Raw genomic sequence first — 13,564 nt, 5'->3', positions numbered from 1 at the left:
TGGAAAAGGAGGACAAACGATCGTACGGGTCACCTGGTGATAAGTGAACACCACCGCCCACATTCTCTTGCAACACCAGAGGAATCAAAGGAGCCGGATACGATGCCGGCCTTTATGGGAGGTGTACGCGCTTTTGTTGACGGTACCCATGTCGTATCGTCCCGGAAACACGGCACAAGGAAGCTCATTCCACAGCTTTATAGTACTTGGAAAGAAGCTCCTTGAAAACCGCACTGTGAAGGACCGCCACACATCCAGATGGTGGGATGATATCCTCACTTGTGGCGTGTCGTGCGAAGGTGGAATTCGGCGGCATGAATCAGGTGTCCGATTAATGATTAGTCACTTATTTCTTAAAGCTCTAACTTGCTAACATCAGATTTATTTATTCCAACACTCCTAGTAACATCTCAGACTTGGCTGTCGATTATTGTCCAATATTATGTTTGAGGCTCTCTCTTGCCCACCTCCGTGCGCTTGTTCTACTTCCGTTACTTTGTGGCTCAACTTTTATCAAGCAGAAACTAATAGTAAGTAAGTAAAAGACACATTTAAAAAAAAAAAAAAAACAAAAAAAAAACAATTTAAAGAATGAACTGTCTCTATTTGTTAATAACTAATAGCTTATAATATTTAGAACGTTATTGATTACAATATATTGTTTTCATAAGTTAGTTATTTATCCACCGACAAAACAATTCTTACAATCCTTATAGAAGAACATTTTTACAATACCTACGATATAAAAATTATAAACTTGCTTGTAATATGTTTTAAATATTATTGTAACTTGTGAAAAATAACTGTGTAAGTCAAAACACAAAAACGCATTCACACCAATAAATGAACTTAATAATATGTTAAGAAAATGGTCTAAATATTTTTATATTTATGAAGACATGTAAGTGTTCCTATTGAGAGTGGATATGACATCATAACTAAATCATATGAGAATGTGTTTAAAGTTGCTAAAAAACAAAACAAATCAAATTATAGGTTCACACTATTACGTAAGTATTGAATATACACACAATGACAACCCTGACATAAATATATTGCAGCATATTAGTACTTCACAGTACTAATATGTTGCACTCTAATATCACTATTAGCATGCCTGAAACAAAGGTTTTTGTCAAGTCATAATTAATATCCTACTAAACGACCAAGGCTAAAATACCAAATTTAATATGATGTTTATTGTGTTATAGTTTTATTGCTTGGAATTGACGTTAATTAATTTTATGTAGTAAATTCTATAATTCTGAATTATCTAATATTTTGTCTGTTTTTGCAGTTTAACATTGTCATTTTATACACTCTTTTGCAAAAAATTGGGCACCTAGGTAAATAACCTGTTTCACTGAACTTTTCAGATTACTTCATAATTCTAAGTTATTTATATCATAATAATACTTTAAATAAATAAGCAACAAGTAGTTTCTGTCAATTACGTCATTACATTTCGATGTAATTAATGAAAAATGATCCCAGAGTCTAAACAACTAGTTACGTATCTGTTCATTAAATAAAAAAGCAGGCTAAAATTTAAGTTTTTTAAATATAAAAAGTTAAAGATTAATATCGAATGTGGCCTCTCTTGCTAATATGACAGATTGTATACGTCCGGGCATGGTATCGATAATACGCTTCCACTGCGCAGCAATTACATTCCTTAGCTCACTGATGTTTTGCGTAGCGGGCTGCACCCATCTTACTCTTCGTTTTATCCAAACGACTAATCCCTACCTCTTGAATATACGCTTCCACATCGCCAGAATGGTGAGCGCGAGCGTTATCATCCATAAGAATCAATTTTTCTCCAAGAACCGTAAATGCGGGATGTACGCACGGACAAGAAAAAAAAAGGACTTCTTGGACTTGTACATAAGGAATTTGGACTCAGTAGTCCAAATTCCTATCAGTATATGTACTGGTATGCATTCAAAGTGCCGTCTTCTATGAAGACTAACTTCCTTCGGTCCGTTATCATACATAAAATTCAAATTTTCTCCAAGAACCGCAAACACGGGTTGTACATAAAGAATTAGGACTTCTGATATGTACCTACTGGTATGCATTCAAAGTGCCTCTTCTTCTTCTTCTTCTTCATACGGGCGCTTTCCGCAACTCGACGTCCATATGCGCCTATTTTGCGTGCAAAGTGCCGTCTTCTTTGAACACTAACTTCCTTCGGTCCGTTATTGTCCATAAAAATCAAATTTTCTCCAAGAACCGCAAACACGGGTTGTACATAAGGAATTAGGACTTCTGATATGTACTGGTATGCATGACTGACAGCCCAAAAGCCTAACGCGACATAAGATTTGCGATTTCTCAATGCCTGGTTCACCAAGAAGCGGTCATCTCGAGCTACTGTACATGGTTTTCTTCCAGACCCAGGCCTTCTACTGACAAAATCAGTCTATTGATGTCGTTGCCAAGTCCAACGACTCACATTTAGCCTCTGGGATACATAACATTGACTACACGCTTCCTCAAGTAGCGCTATAATTTTGCTCACTGTTATCGTTCTATCAACAATATTAGAGACGGTATAATGGTATCAAGACTTAAATATGTCAAGGACACAGGACATTCCGACAATAATTATCTAAAAACGATTGGGAGTTAATATTAACTATCAAAGATTCCCGCCACGATACGCAATTAACTGCATTTTTTCTGAAAGTCCGACTATGTCTTAAATTTGAACTTGAAATAATTATTTAATTTAATTTGTTTAAATTGAGTATTGTATTTTCTAAAGGGAGAGAAAAAATTAAACCCGCACTTTTTTTGCAAATGAGTTTATGTTATTATTTTTATACTTCTGCTATTCCTATGTTAATTCTATTTATCTTACTTTGATATTATTTTACGCTGCAAACTTAATTATGCTGTCTGTTTTTCAGGTCACTCTTCTTTCAATTAATGAATCTGTTTATAGTTGTGATTATAATAATATAAGTATGATTGGCTATCCGAGCACTGCTCAGACGCAACGCTCATCAAAATTATATGAACGATCTTGTTGTGATCTTGTCGTTGAGTATCGTGTCTGACTATATACATGTCTATAGAGCGCAGCTTATATTCTACGTTATGTCAACTTATTACCTAACGATAAATGTTAGTTACATATTTATTGTCAAATCACTGAAACTCTCCAACAATTCCGTTGGGTGACCGCGAAGGCCGGCTGTTGCCACAGAGCAACCATTCGTATTCAATATTTTCACTTCGAGTCTCCGCGCCTGTAGTCTGTAGACATGCATGTATCGATGACGCGCAGTGCGAGACGTCGGACCCCGCTGAGTCCTCCCGCGGGGGTCGCGGGGTGCGGCGGTGTCGCGAGCAATGTTCGGTGGCGGGTCGCGGGCGAGGCGAGGCGGCGCACTAACGCGCGGGACCCTCTCTTGCAGGTGAGCACGGCGGCAATAAGATGAGCACGATGATGATGGTGATATTGTTGCTCGCGGTCGTGCTCTCCGTGTTCGTGGGGTTCGCCTGGATGGCGTATTGCTTCAGGTATAGGTACTGGACGTCGCGAGCGTCCTCGCCGCGCGCGGGCCCGCGTGGACGCTCGCGGTGTCGGTACTGGGTGTTGTGGCAGTGTCGTGTCGGTGTGCCTGTGCCTGTGCCTGCGTGTATCCTGACGTGCGGTCGGCGAGGGTCCGCCTCGCCCGCGACCCGCGCCTCGCCGCCCCAACACTTCCGCTCCACTCCCCGGTCAGCGGTTCACTACAATCGAACCGTCCCACCGGACCCGGAGAGGCCGAGCTCGAAGTGTTGGCGCCGCCGAGCCCGCGTGACTTAATCTTTTTGGCGCAGAGAACTACCACGGCTCAAACACGGTATTCCTCGTGGCGGTCCTCATGTCTGTGGTAGGGGGGGTATTCATTGTATTTGCCCTGAGCGCTCTCTGCTACAGGTCAGTCGTAGTACACAAAAACTTCTCCCTGTGCCTAAGGTTAGTGAGCAGAAAACAGACCAAAGGTAGTCTTTATGGACAAATTTACCGTCACCTTCGTATAGCGTATGTAGAAGTTAGCGTTGATGTTTCCGTTTATCGATGTCGACGATTGATTTATTATTTTTGTTAATTGGAACGTTGTTTGTTGATTTGTGGTCGTAGAGCTAGCTGGCGGGTGGCGCGTGCCCGACTGCGTTTGATCTGTGGTTCTGCGGTCGAGACGCGGGGGCGGCCGAACCGCGCCCGGTGCCGGCACTCGCCACTCGGTAACCGGTCACTCACAACCGGTCACTCATAACCGGCCACTCGGTAACCGGTCACTCACAACCGGCCACTCTTGTGCCCGAGAACGCGCCACTCGCCGCGCGCGAGGTTCGCCGTCCGGCCGCCTCGCTGCATGCCGTCAAGGCTTTCCACGTCGTACTCGAGTGACACCTCGACTCAAACCCTTAAGATTCTGGGCTCTTGGATGTATGCATTGGCTTATGTGAACTTGTGACTCGTTTTCGTTTCCTTTCTTATTCGGAGCTGCCGCCGGGCGCCGCCGACAGCGACCCGGCGGCACGCAGCTTCTACATCTTCCGCCATCAGCTCCATGCCGCTCTCGCACCGCTGGCTCATCACATGACATGTAGCTGGCAGTCGCGCCGCACAGGAAGATTTAGATAGCGCTCTCTGATCTCGCACATCATTCATTCTCACACACTTCTGTTTCAATCTTTTGCACGAAAAGCGAATGAGCGTTGCACGTAACCTTCCTTCAAGCAGCTCTCTCTATTTAGTTAGAAATGCCTATTGTTTCATATTTTTAAGAATTATAAAATCTTTTCATTAAAACAGAGCAAGGTAATAGGTACACGACAATATAGTTAACTAAAATTGTTATAAAAATTTCTTTAAGGTATACTCATTTTAATTGCAATTACATTTCGTATGAATGATATTATACAATAGTTCCTACAAAAAGGTTTTAATGGAAAGAATGATATTCACTTAAGCTAAGATCTATTGATTATGATTCCATGTAACATTAATTCCCGTGAGGAATGAAACGAAAAATAAAATAAATTATAGAACAATATCCAACAGCACCAGTTAGAAGCAATTAACATAAAACATACTTGTAAAGAATCCGCTTTGTGATGTAGAGGTACATGCTTCTTATCGCTGAACCAAAGCAGGTGTTGAATGAAAGTTACCAATCATTGTTTGTGCTTCGAGTGATGAGTTATTTATAAAAGATTTAAGAGACATTGAAACCATTTCATTGCGATCATTAATAAAGTGTCGGAACTAATTGTTGACTTTCATTCGCATTAATATCACATAATCAGTTCGGAAACGAAAACATCGTTTTCAAAATTCACTTGTTTTAATGAGAGGTGTTCTCGATTCCATTATAAAATGACGGTTCGATGTTGTAAACGTAATCAATTGATCTGAGTGTGCGTTTCCCCGCCACGCCTGCTCCAGGAAAAAGAGCACACTGCCGAAGTACGACCCTCCATACGTGAAAAAGCCCATCGCCAAGAGCTTCGCCGGGGGCTCGACCACCTCCAACAACTCCCAGGAGGACATTTCAATGGAAGCCAGCAAAATACACTCGTTCAACAACACGTTCAGGTATGTCATCCATTCAATGTACTCTTAATTCTTATTAACTTTTCTAATTATTATCACGCCATCCTTCCTTGTTTTATATAAACTCTTGAAATTTGACATTATGTTTGTTTGTCTATTATCGTCATATCAATGAGCTTTTGTGTGGCAAATATTTTATAATTGAATGCCCCTTTCTCATTACTAACATTTTCCTTAATATACATTATGTTTCCTTTTCTAAACGGATCGGGTGATATACAGAAACCTCCTAAGGTATGTTTGAGCTGGGTGAAGCATCACCTGACAACCACAGCTGCCATTCTCCAAGCTTAACTTTCACTCGCCTCAATTGATTTGTCACCGTATTTGCCTCTAGTTTGAACAGTGTGGGTGTGTCGTAGTGTGAATTACAACAATCAAACAGTACCTATATTCATAACTACTGTACACGCTTTTAAGTTGGATTCAGATTTTTTTACTTAACAATTTGCACAAAGTAGAGTCATAGCTAGAACAACCAAAGTACAATAATGGCAACTGTATGTTTGTCATTTCTGCGGATCGTGTTTGTATTGGTAGCTTAGATGCCATTTGATTTTTTTTTTTCCACGCCAAATTTAAATCAGATATTCTTGAACAATGTAATGAATGCAAACTTTTCGAAATTCCCAGCCGTGGAGAGTCGCAACGGGTGATCTTCAGACAAGGCAATCACATGTCTGGAGCTGGCACTGGCAATAGATATCCGTGAGTTGGCCGACGCCATTGTTGCCTACCTACTTAACCAAATGTTATATAATATATTACATACCTACTTACTGACGACACAGATTACTATTAATATCTTCGTTTTCGATAGATGTCCGTTTAATTTTGAAGTTTGCCAATCCCGGCTGTATATCTAGTGTTGATAACAATAACATTATTAGTATTTTTATATAGACTGCAAAAACTAGGCCGATCATTATCGTGTAGTACTCCATTTGCATGCCGCGGATCATAGTTGCTATTTAATGCGTAGGTCTTTCTAACATTGACACAAATTGTTTATATTATATCTTTACTTACTTCAATTCTTCTTTTCTTTCATTACTTTCTTGTTTTAGAGACCACAAGCAGATGAAAAGGGTTCATTCGGGGAGTGAAGACGAACCAACGCATTCTGGTAAGTTTGTATCATTGGCAAAGAATATATAATAGTACATGTATGAAGGTCTCACTCCGCAAAACAATTAAAGGAATAGGGACTCTAGCTGTCATACAATAAGGTGTAATTCAGTTCGCACAACGTTACTAACCTACATTTTGATACACCTAGAAGTTGCCTCTCTTTCTATCGCGTGACTCTTACCTCTTCTGACGACATTGGGGTTCACTTCTTTACCTAAAACTGTACCTACTTAGTATAAGGTTATCTTATAAGAACGTCTCTTCGCAAGAACGAATTTAAAAAAAAATGGAGGTGCGTTCATAACTCGTTATTTTTACGAAAATACCTAAGCAAACATTTAATTTGTAATTTAAAGAACTCTATTTATTTATATTAACTATTATTTAATAAGTACAAAAAAAGGGTTGGTTTATAATTTGACGCTATAAAGCGCAATTTTAAAATGTATTTTTAGTAGTTTCTACGCAAAAAAAAACCGCTAAATTCAAATCATTTTTGGTTTCGAAAGCAACGCTTAAGGTTCGAGTAAGAGAGACAAACTTATGCAACGACTGTAGAGCGTCATATATTTCTCACACCGCGGACCACAGACAAATTTATTTCGTTCATTCTTCATAAGCGATCCAAACGCCATTCAGTAAAAGGCACTTCATGGTACGAATTTTGGTGATGAACTGAATCGGAATAGCATCGCTTATTAAAAGTTGATGGTACGCCATATGATCGTGGCTGTATAAATGACAGATAAAACTAGAGGAGTAGAAAAAAATATTTTCATGCAGCTTTGGAGGAAACTGTAATTTTTTAATTGTGACAGTATATTGTATACGATTTCATTTGGCAAATAAAATAGTTATGCTGCACAGCAGCAGAAATTCCGGTTTGCAGATCCTTACTTTACTTATTGATGTCCATAGGCATTTGATTAATTCATGCGTTGTCTTAGTAACCAAGAAGGAAGCCTGCTGGGTCAGCTTGTCTAATAATATGATGTGGTACGTTCCAGGTGAAGAAGATATCGCCTTTATAGACGTCACTCCCGGCACTATGTCTAAATTACCCGAGAAAGGCATACTGAAGAAACATGGCTACGGCGCTGTTGATGGTAAAGATAAATGGGGCGACGATCAATCAGAACATTTGGAGGCCGGCTCGCAGTCTGACGGTCAGGAACCTTCAGGTGCTGTAGCTGATATGGAGTACAAATTTAAGGTAATAAGCGAGTCCCATATACTTTTAGCAACGTTTAAATGAAAGGGCTTCTTAATGTCGTGAGAGGAGGAATACCACCTCTTCTACCAGTGGGAGGCTCCCTTCCACAGGGTGGTAGCTAGATTAATGGTACCACAATGGCGCCTTTTTCTGCCGTGAAGCAATAATGTGTGAAAATCATTGTGTTTCGGTCTGAAGGGTGCCGTAGCTAGTGAAATTACTGGTCAAATGAGACTTAACATCTTATGTCTCAAAGTGACGAGCGCAATTGTTGTGCCATTCAGAATTGTTGGGGTTTTTCATAAACCCTGATCGGCACGGCATTGTAATGGGCAGGGCGTATCAATTACCATCAGCTGAACGTCCTACTCGTCTCGTCCCTTATTTTCATAAAAACAGGAGGTAAATGAATCACCGAGGAGTATGAACTCTGATACGATCAAGTTGCAGCAACGGAAGAACTACGTGTTTGACGGGCGGAGGGGCTCTCGGACTGAAATAATAACTTTTAGATTGTTGTCTTGTATGGAGAGGGGGATGGAATGAGGCGGTCTGTACTCTACATTTACATTTTAATGAAAAGTTATTGATACGCCCTGCCCATTACAAAGAAATGCCACTCAGGATTATTGAAAAACTCCAAAAATTCTGAGCGGCACTACAATTATTGCACTCGTCACCTTGAGACATAAGATGTTAAATCTCATTTGCTTAGTAATTTCACTATCTACGGCTCACTAGCTACACATTACGGCAGAAATAGGCGCCGTTGTTGTACCCGTAATCTAGCCGGCATCCTGGGTTAAGGAGCCTCCCACTGGTATACATATTTTGGCTTTGTAAAACTCGGCACCAAGCTGATTATTTTTGCCAGCTTCTATATACAAATTATAAACATTGTACAATAAGGTTATTTTTCTTCTTTTTATTTCCTTTTAATGATCTATTTAGTGAAGAAAATTTAAAGCAGCGATCCCAAAAAGGAGTTCAACCTGTAAATATTGAAATTTTCTTTACAAGTAGTTCTATATTAGTTGTGTTGGATGTCGTTATACTAAAACCCTCAATTACGTTCTTAATATAATCTGTATATAGGTATATATTTATTTGATTTGTCGAGTGTTCATTGTACAAAGTATTGTTTAAAATACGAGTAAGAGCGTTATCTCGCCCTCAAACGTTAAAGTTTGGCGAGTACAATATGTTTAGTTTCAACTTTGAATACGGTTTTATAAATAAACTAGCTGACCCGATAGACGTTGTTCTGTTCATAATAAAAAAATGTGGGTGGAAAATCGTTAAATCCTCTTCTTTCTTCTTCTTAGCTGACCTCTACTCGGCGAAAGGAGTATTCATACAAAATTTCAAGGGTCTACGCCTTATGGTTCCAGAGATATCGTGATGAGTGACTATATACGTGGAAATCTCTTATATTATAAAACTAGCTGAGCCGCCAGACGTTGTTCGGTTCATAATAAAAAAAACCTCTTGCGGATGGAATTTTGGATTGGTTCTTAGCTGACCTCTACTCGGTGAAAAGAATATTCCTACCAAATTTCAAGTCTTTAGCTTTAATGGTTCCAGAGATATCGTGATGAGTGACTATATCCGTGGAAATCTCTTATATTATAAAATAAATAAATAAATAAATAAACTAACAGTCGACACCTCTGACTAAGTTATACAATATCTTAAGTTCATTGTCGCACATTTTGCTCGGACATATTTTTATAATTCGAACTCAATTGCAGGATCTGAACGGCTACCACGAGAATATAATTGAGGCGCTGAAGACGGCCGCAGCACAGCGAGCCACGACGGGCGCAGGCAGCGGCTCTGGAGATCTACGAGCTCTGCAGGAGTACGAGTACAAGAGAGAGAGAGCGCCCAGTGCGGAGAAAATTCACGAGGCTGAACTGAGGAGGCAGAGAGGAGGAGACGAAGAGGAGGACGAGCAGAGACCTTGTGGTCCGTACAGGATCCGGAACCTGGAGGATCTGATCCGGCAGTTAGAGCACCACTCGAGCAGGCACATGAGTCCCTCGGGCTCTGAAGATATCCGCATGTCGGAGAGCGAGGGTGACCGGCACTACCGGATGGATGATGTGGCCTCGTGAGTATCGCTTCAATATAATACTGTCCTACTAACCGTCATGTAATATCCTACAAATTACAACCATCTATAGATTTAGTTTATTTTTTCTCATTACAATAAAAGTCATCTAAGCATGTACCTAATAACAAGCATCTACCTGGAATACCTTTTATAAATTTTGAAAATTGCTTAGTTACGTTTTTGTAAAAAAATATGGGCTTAAAAATTTAATGACATTCTACGTAAAAAAATATCTATAGTTATGAATGGTTACGAATAAAGTCAAATTATATGATGTTATTTTGTTTAGGTACTTGTAAATAATGGTGATATTCAAACAAATTAAATTTGGAACCCGAGACAGACAGACTGGAAATGGACCGAACGCCCTCAGGCTATATAAATGTTACTGTACGATATTACAAATATTTCATCTTGTTTGCAAATTCCCATTCTTGGGTTGTTGGTGCACATACAATTACAATATATTATGGAGTTCAACATGCTGTAACATCCAGGGAAGTGCGTTTTCATTCGAACTCCACTGGTTTATCTATATGTGTTACAATAATTACCGTCTTCTCTTTACAGGCGGTCCTCTGATAGTCGGTGTCGGCGCCTGCCACCCGCCGAGGACGAGTCCCGGTTCGGGTACCGGAGCTTCCGTGGCAGCGCGAGCAGCAGGCACCACGCGCCCATGTTCTCGGCGACTGCGGCTGTCGGTCCTCCACCCGTGCTGCACCCGCACGGGGCGCCGCACGGGCACGGGCATGGTCACGGCGCGGCGCACCCGCACGGGCACGCGCACGGGGGCCATCGCGCGCCTCCAGACGAGGACGCGCTCTATGAGACGGCTGACCCGGAGAGACTGCGTGACGTCCCCGATAGCGAGAGGTGAGCCGACATCCTTGCACCCCGCGCCATAACACGCACACACATCACTCGATAGGCTATGCGAGTACACGTCAACAGTATGTGTGCCATAACTCCTTAACTAATGCTTTTTAAAACAGTAAATTTCCTTACCCAAATCAATCAGTAATAGTGATGCATAAGTGAAAAAATAATTGTGTGTACAGAAATTTCCTGATTAAAGGTTGCAATTAGTACAGCATTCTGTGGCTATCATTTCAACTAGCTACTTTTTGAAATTATTAAAATATATTGGTAAAGATTTTCAAGTATGGTATGACCAAAAGATATTGTCATCAAGGGGCGACTAAGTGCTTTCAAAGCGGATGAGTCAATGATGACACAGTTTTGCTTCTAGCCGAGGGCTAACGACCTAATCACGTTACGCTATCCCACTTCATCCTTAACATGAACCTCAGTAATATCAGGCATAAGGCAGACTTAACATACTGACTTACACGTCATCCACCACCATCTTGAGTCTCGCTACCTGCCTATCTGCCTGTCAGAAACGCAGATATTATTATATTGAATTTTATTGATATTTAACTGTCTCCAAAAGAAAAGGTAAAAGATGCATAATATGGTATTACAAATATTAACCAAAAAAAGACTCATGATTTCAAGTAGCAGAAGACTGAGTATCGACATTTCTAGGGATCGCTATACCTACGGTCAGTTAGGCAAGAGAATTTGGCTTGAAAAACTGGATGTGATCGACAGAGCCACACTCTACGCTACTAGCGCTCCATTAGGCAGCACCGATAAAGCGCCTTGTGCTATTCCATTTGAGAACACTGCTCTTACTGTCACGGCATACTCGGCGTCGATATATCGAGCGTTGTTCAAATCCATGGTCCTTCCGTCCTTTTAAATCAAGGTGTCAAGATCAAGTAAGGCAAGACAGTGCTTCACTACAAGCCACCGCCTGCAACTATATAAGGCGCAAATTCGGCCTCAAGTCACATGGAATTACTGTTCTCACCTCGGGTGCTGCCCAGTACCAGCTTCTTGCCTTTGACTGCATAAATCGAAGCGACTCGGAATCATTGACGATTGAGTCACAATCAAAAGCCTTCCTTATATCCTGATTAACTGTCAGGCCTTATCCCTTAGTTTCGATACATGCCGCTCAGCTATAAGATCACCAGCCTATGACGAAGAAAGCCGTACGTATGTCATCATCAATTGGTGACGATTCAGTCAGTCGTGATCAACAGGGACGTATATCGATTAGCCTGTAGTTATCCAGATACTTTTTATAGATTGGATGGACAAGGGTTGGCTTGTGTGGTCATATCGTAAACTGGAATCACACACCTAATAGTGGTTTTTTATGAGAGGAGGACAAACGAGCGTACCAGGTCTTAGTGATCATTCTTCTGGAACACCAGAGGAATCGCAGGATCTTTTTCGCACCGCTTTCTTAAATAAGATATAATTTTAAGATAACTTTCCTAATTAACCAAGTACACTTTGCTAGGTGTACGCGCTTATATGAAGGTACCGATGTGGTATTGTCATGTAAACACTGGTTTTTAAGAAACTTTATTTGCGTACAACCAAACTATTGAATGGACTTTCTTCTGGAACCAGGTCGATGTGACATCAGCATCTTCACAAAAGGCGCCATTAATCAAACAATCCGCAGGCTAGTTTGTCCCCTTATTCTTAAAAAAAAGTAGTCCCTATTGACTTATCACACACACACGCACACATTAACTCTAGTGTCTTGTGCTCCAACGTCTGTTGTATCTAAATTGTTCCCGGTTATATACTTACTGTTTATGAAGCACTATCGTCTAAAAAATATATACTGTCAACTTCATCTAGTACCTGATGTCAATATAAAGACGTGCTAAGTTTTACTTTATTAAAAGTTCTGGATTAATAATATTATTTCGTACTCTAGAAGATTACATACACCACGGCTTCGAAAGCTGGAGCCCAGAAAGATCCCCAAGCTCAAGGGTCTACAGTTAGCACACAGAAATACCGTTTACGATATTTTCTCGTCAATACGACCCAATTATGTAGTTAATACCTACTCAAATCGTGATCAGAATTGGCATTCCGATAGACCTTGGAGCCTGTGACACTATAGAGCGCGCAAGTATCTTCTTATCATTTTCTAGTGATGAATTTATTCAAGCTCAACAACAGTTAGCCCGGTGGGCGAGTGAGGAAGTGGTTCCAGTCCGCGAGTACTTCTCGTCGCCCGCCGGCAGCTCGGCTAGCGACCGGCCCGGCGCCGCCTTCCCCGAGTACACGCACTGACCGAAACGGACGGGCGCGCCAGAGTGAACCAACGACCGCCCGCCCGCGCTCCTTACACACTTAACTGTAAATATTCTCTAAGTGCACTGTATTATGACTGAAGTTAGTTTAATGTGTCGATATATGAAGCGCGTGCGCAGTATCGCGGCGCGGAAATATTATGTTGAACCGATGCGCTTTACGTCGCGCCCGGCAGCGCACGCGCTTCTATGTCTAGTCTAAGTGGATCTGTCGTCGTATGAATGTAAGCCTTGTCGAATGCGTTTGGAAATGTGATTCGTTACATCTGTCATGACACTGGTCGTGCTCCCATGTAGAC

The 13,564-nt window shown here is 41.1% G+C and overlaps 1 protein-coding gene across 1 annotated transcript in view; it reads left to right on the top strand.

Annotated features, from left to right (window-relative positions):
• LOC126965582 (disintegrin and metalloproteinase domain-containing protein 33) overlaps positions 1-13,564 on the top strand; it is a 358,284-nt gene extending 344,720 nt beyond the window's left edge. The window contains exons 18-26 of the mRNA XM_050809220.1: positions 3,835-3,934; positions 5,450-5,599; positions 5,840-5,851; positions 6,251-6,325; positions 6,685-6,743; positions 7,756-7,961; positions 9,713-10,074; positions 10,648-10,950; positions 13,104-13,564. Of these exons, the coding sequence (XP_050665177.1) occupies positions 3,835-3,934; positions 5,450-5,599; positions 5,840-5,851; positions 6,251-6,325; positions 6,685-6,743; positions 7,756-7,961; positions 9,713-10,074; positions 10,648-10,950; positions 13,104-13,245 (1,409 nt within the window). The 3' untranslated portion in view covers positions 13,246-13,564. The remainder of the gene's footprint in view (positions 1-3,834; positions 3,935-5,449; positions 5,600-5,839; positions 5,852-6,250; positions 6,326-6,684; positions 6,744-7,755; positions 7,962-9,712; positions 10,075-10,647; positions 10,951-13,103) is intronic.

Source organism: Leptidea sinapis, chromosome 1 (assembly GCF_905404315.1).
Source record: "Leptidea sinapis chromosome 1, ilLepSina1.1, whole genome shotgun sequence".
Classification (NCBI taxonomy): domain Eukaryota; kingdom Metazoa; phylum Arthropoda; class Insecta; order Lepidoptera; family Pieridae; genus Leptidea; species Leptidea sinapis.
The sequence above is the reverse complement of the archived record's forward strand: the minus strand, read 5'-3'. Positions and strand labels throughout refer to the sequence as shown.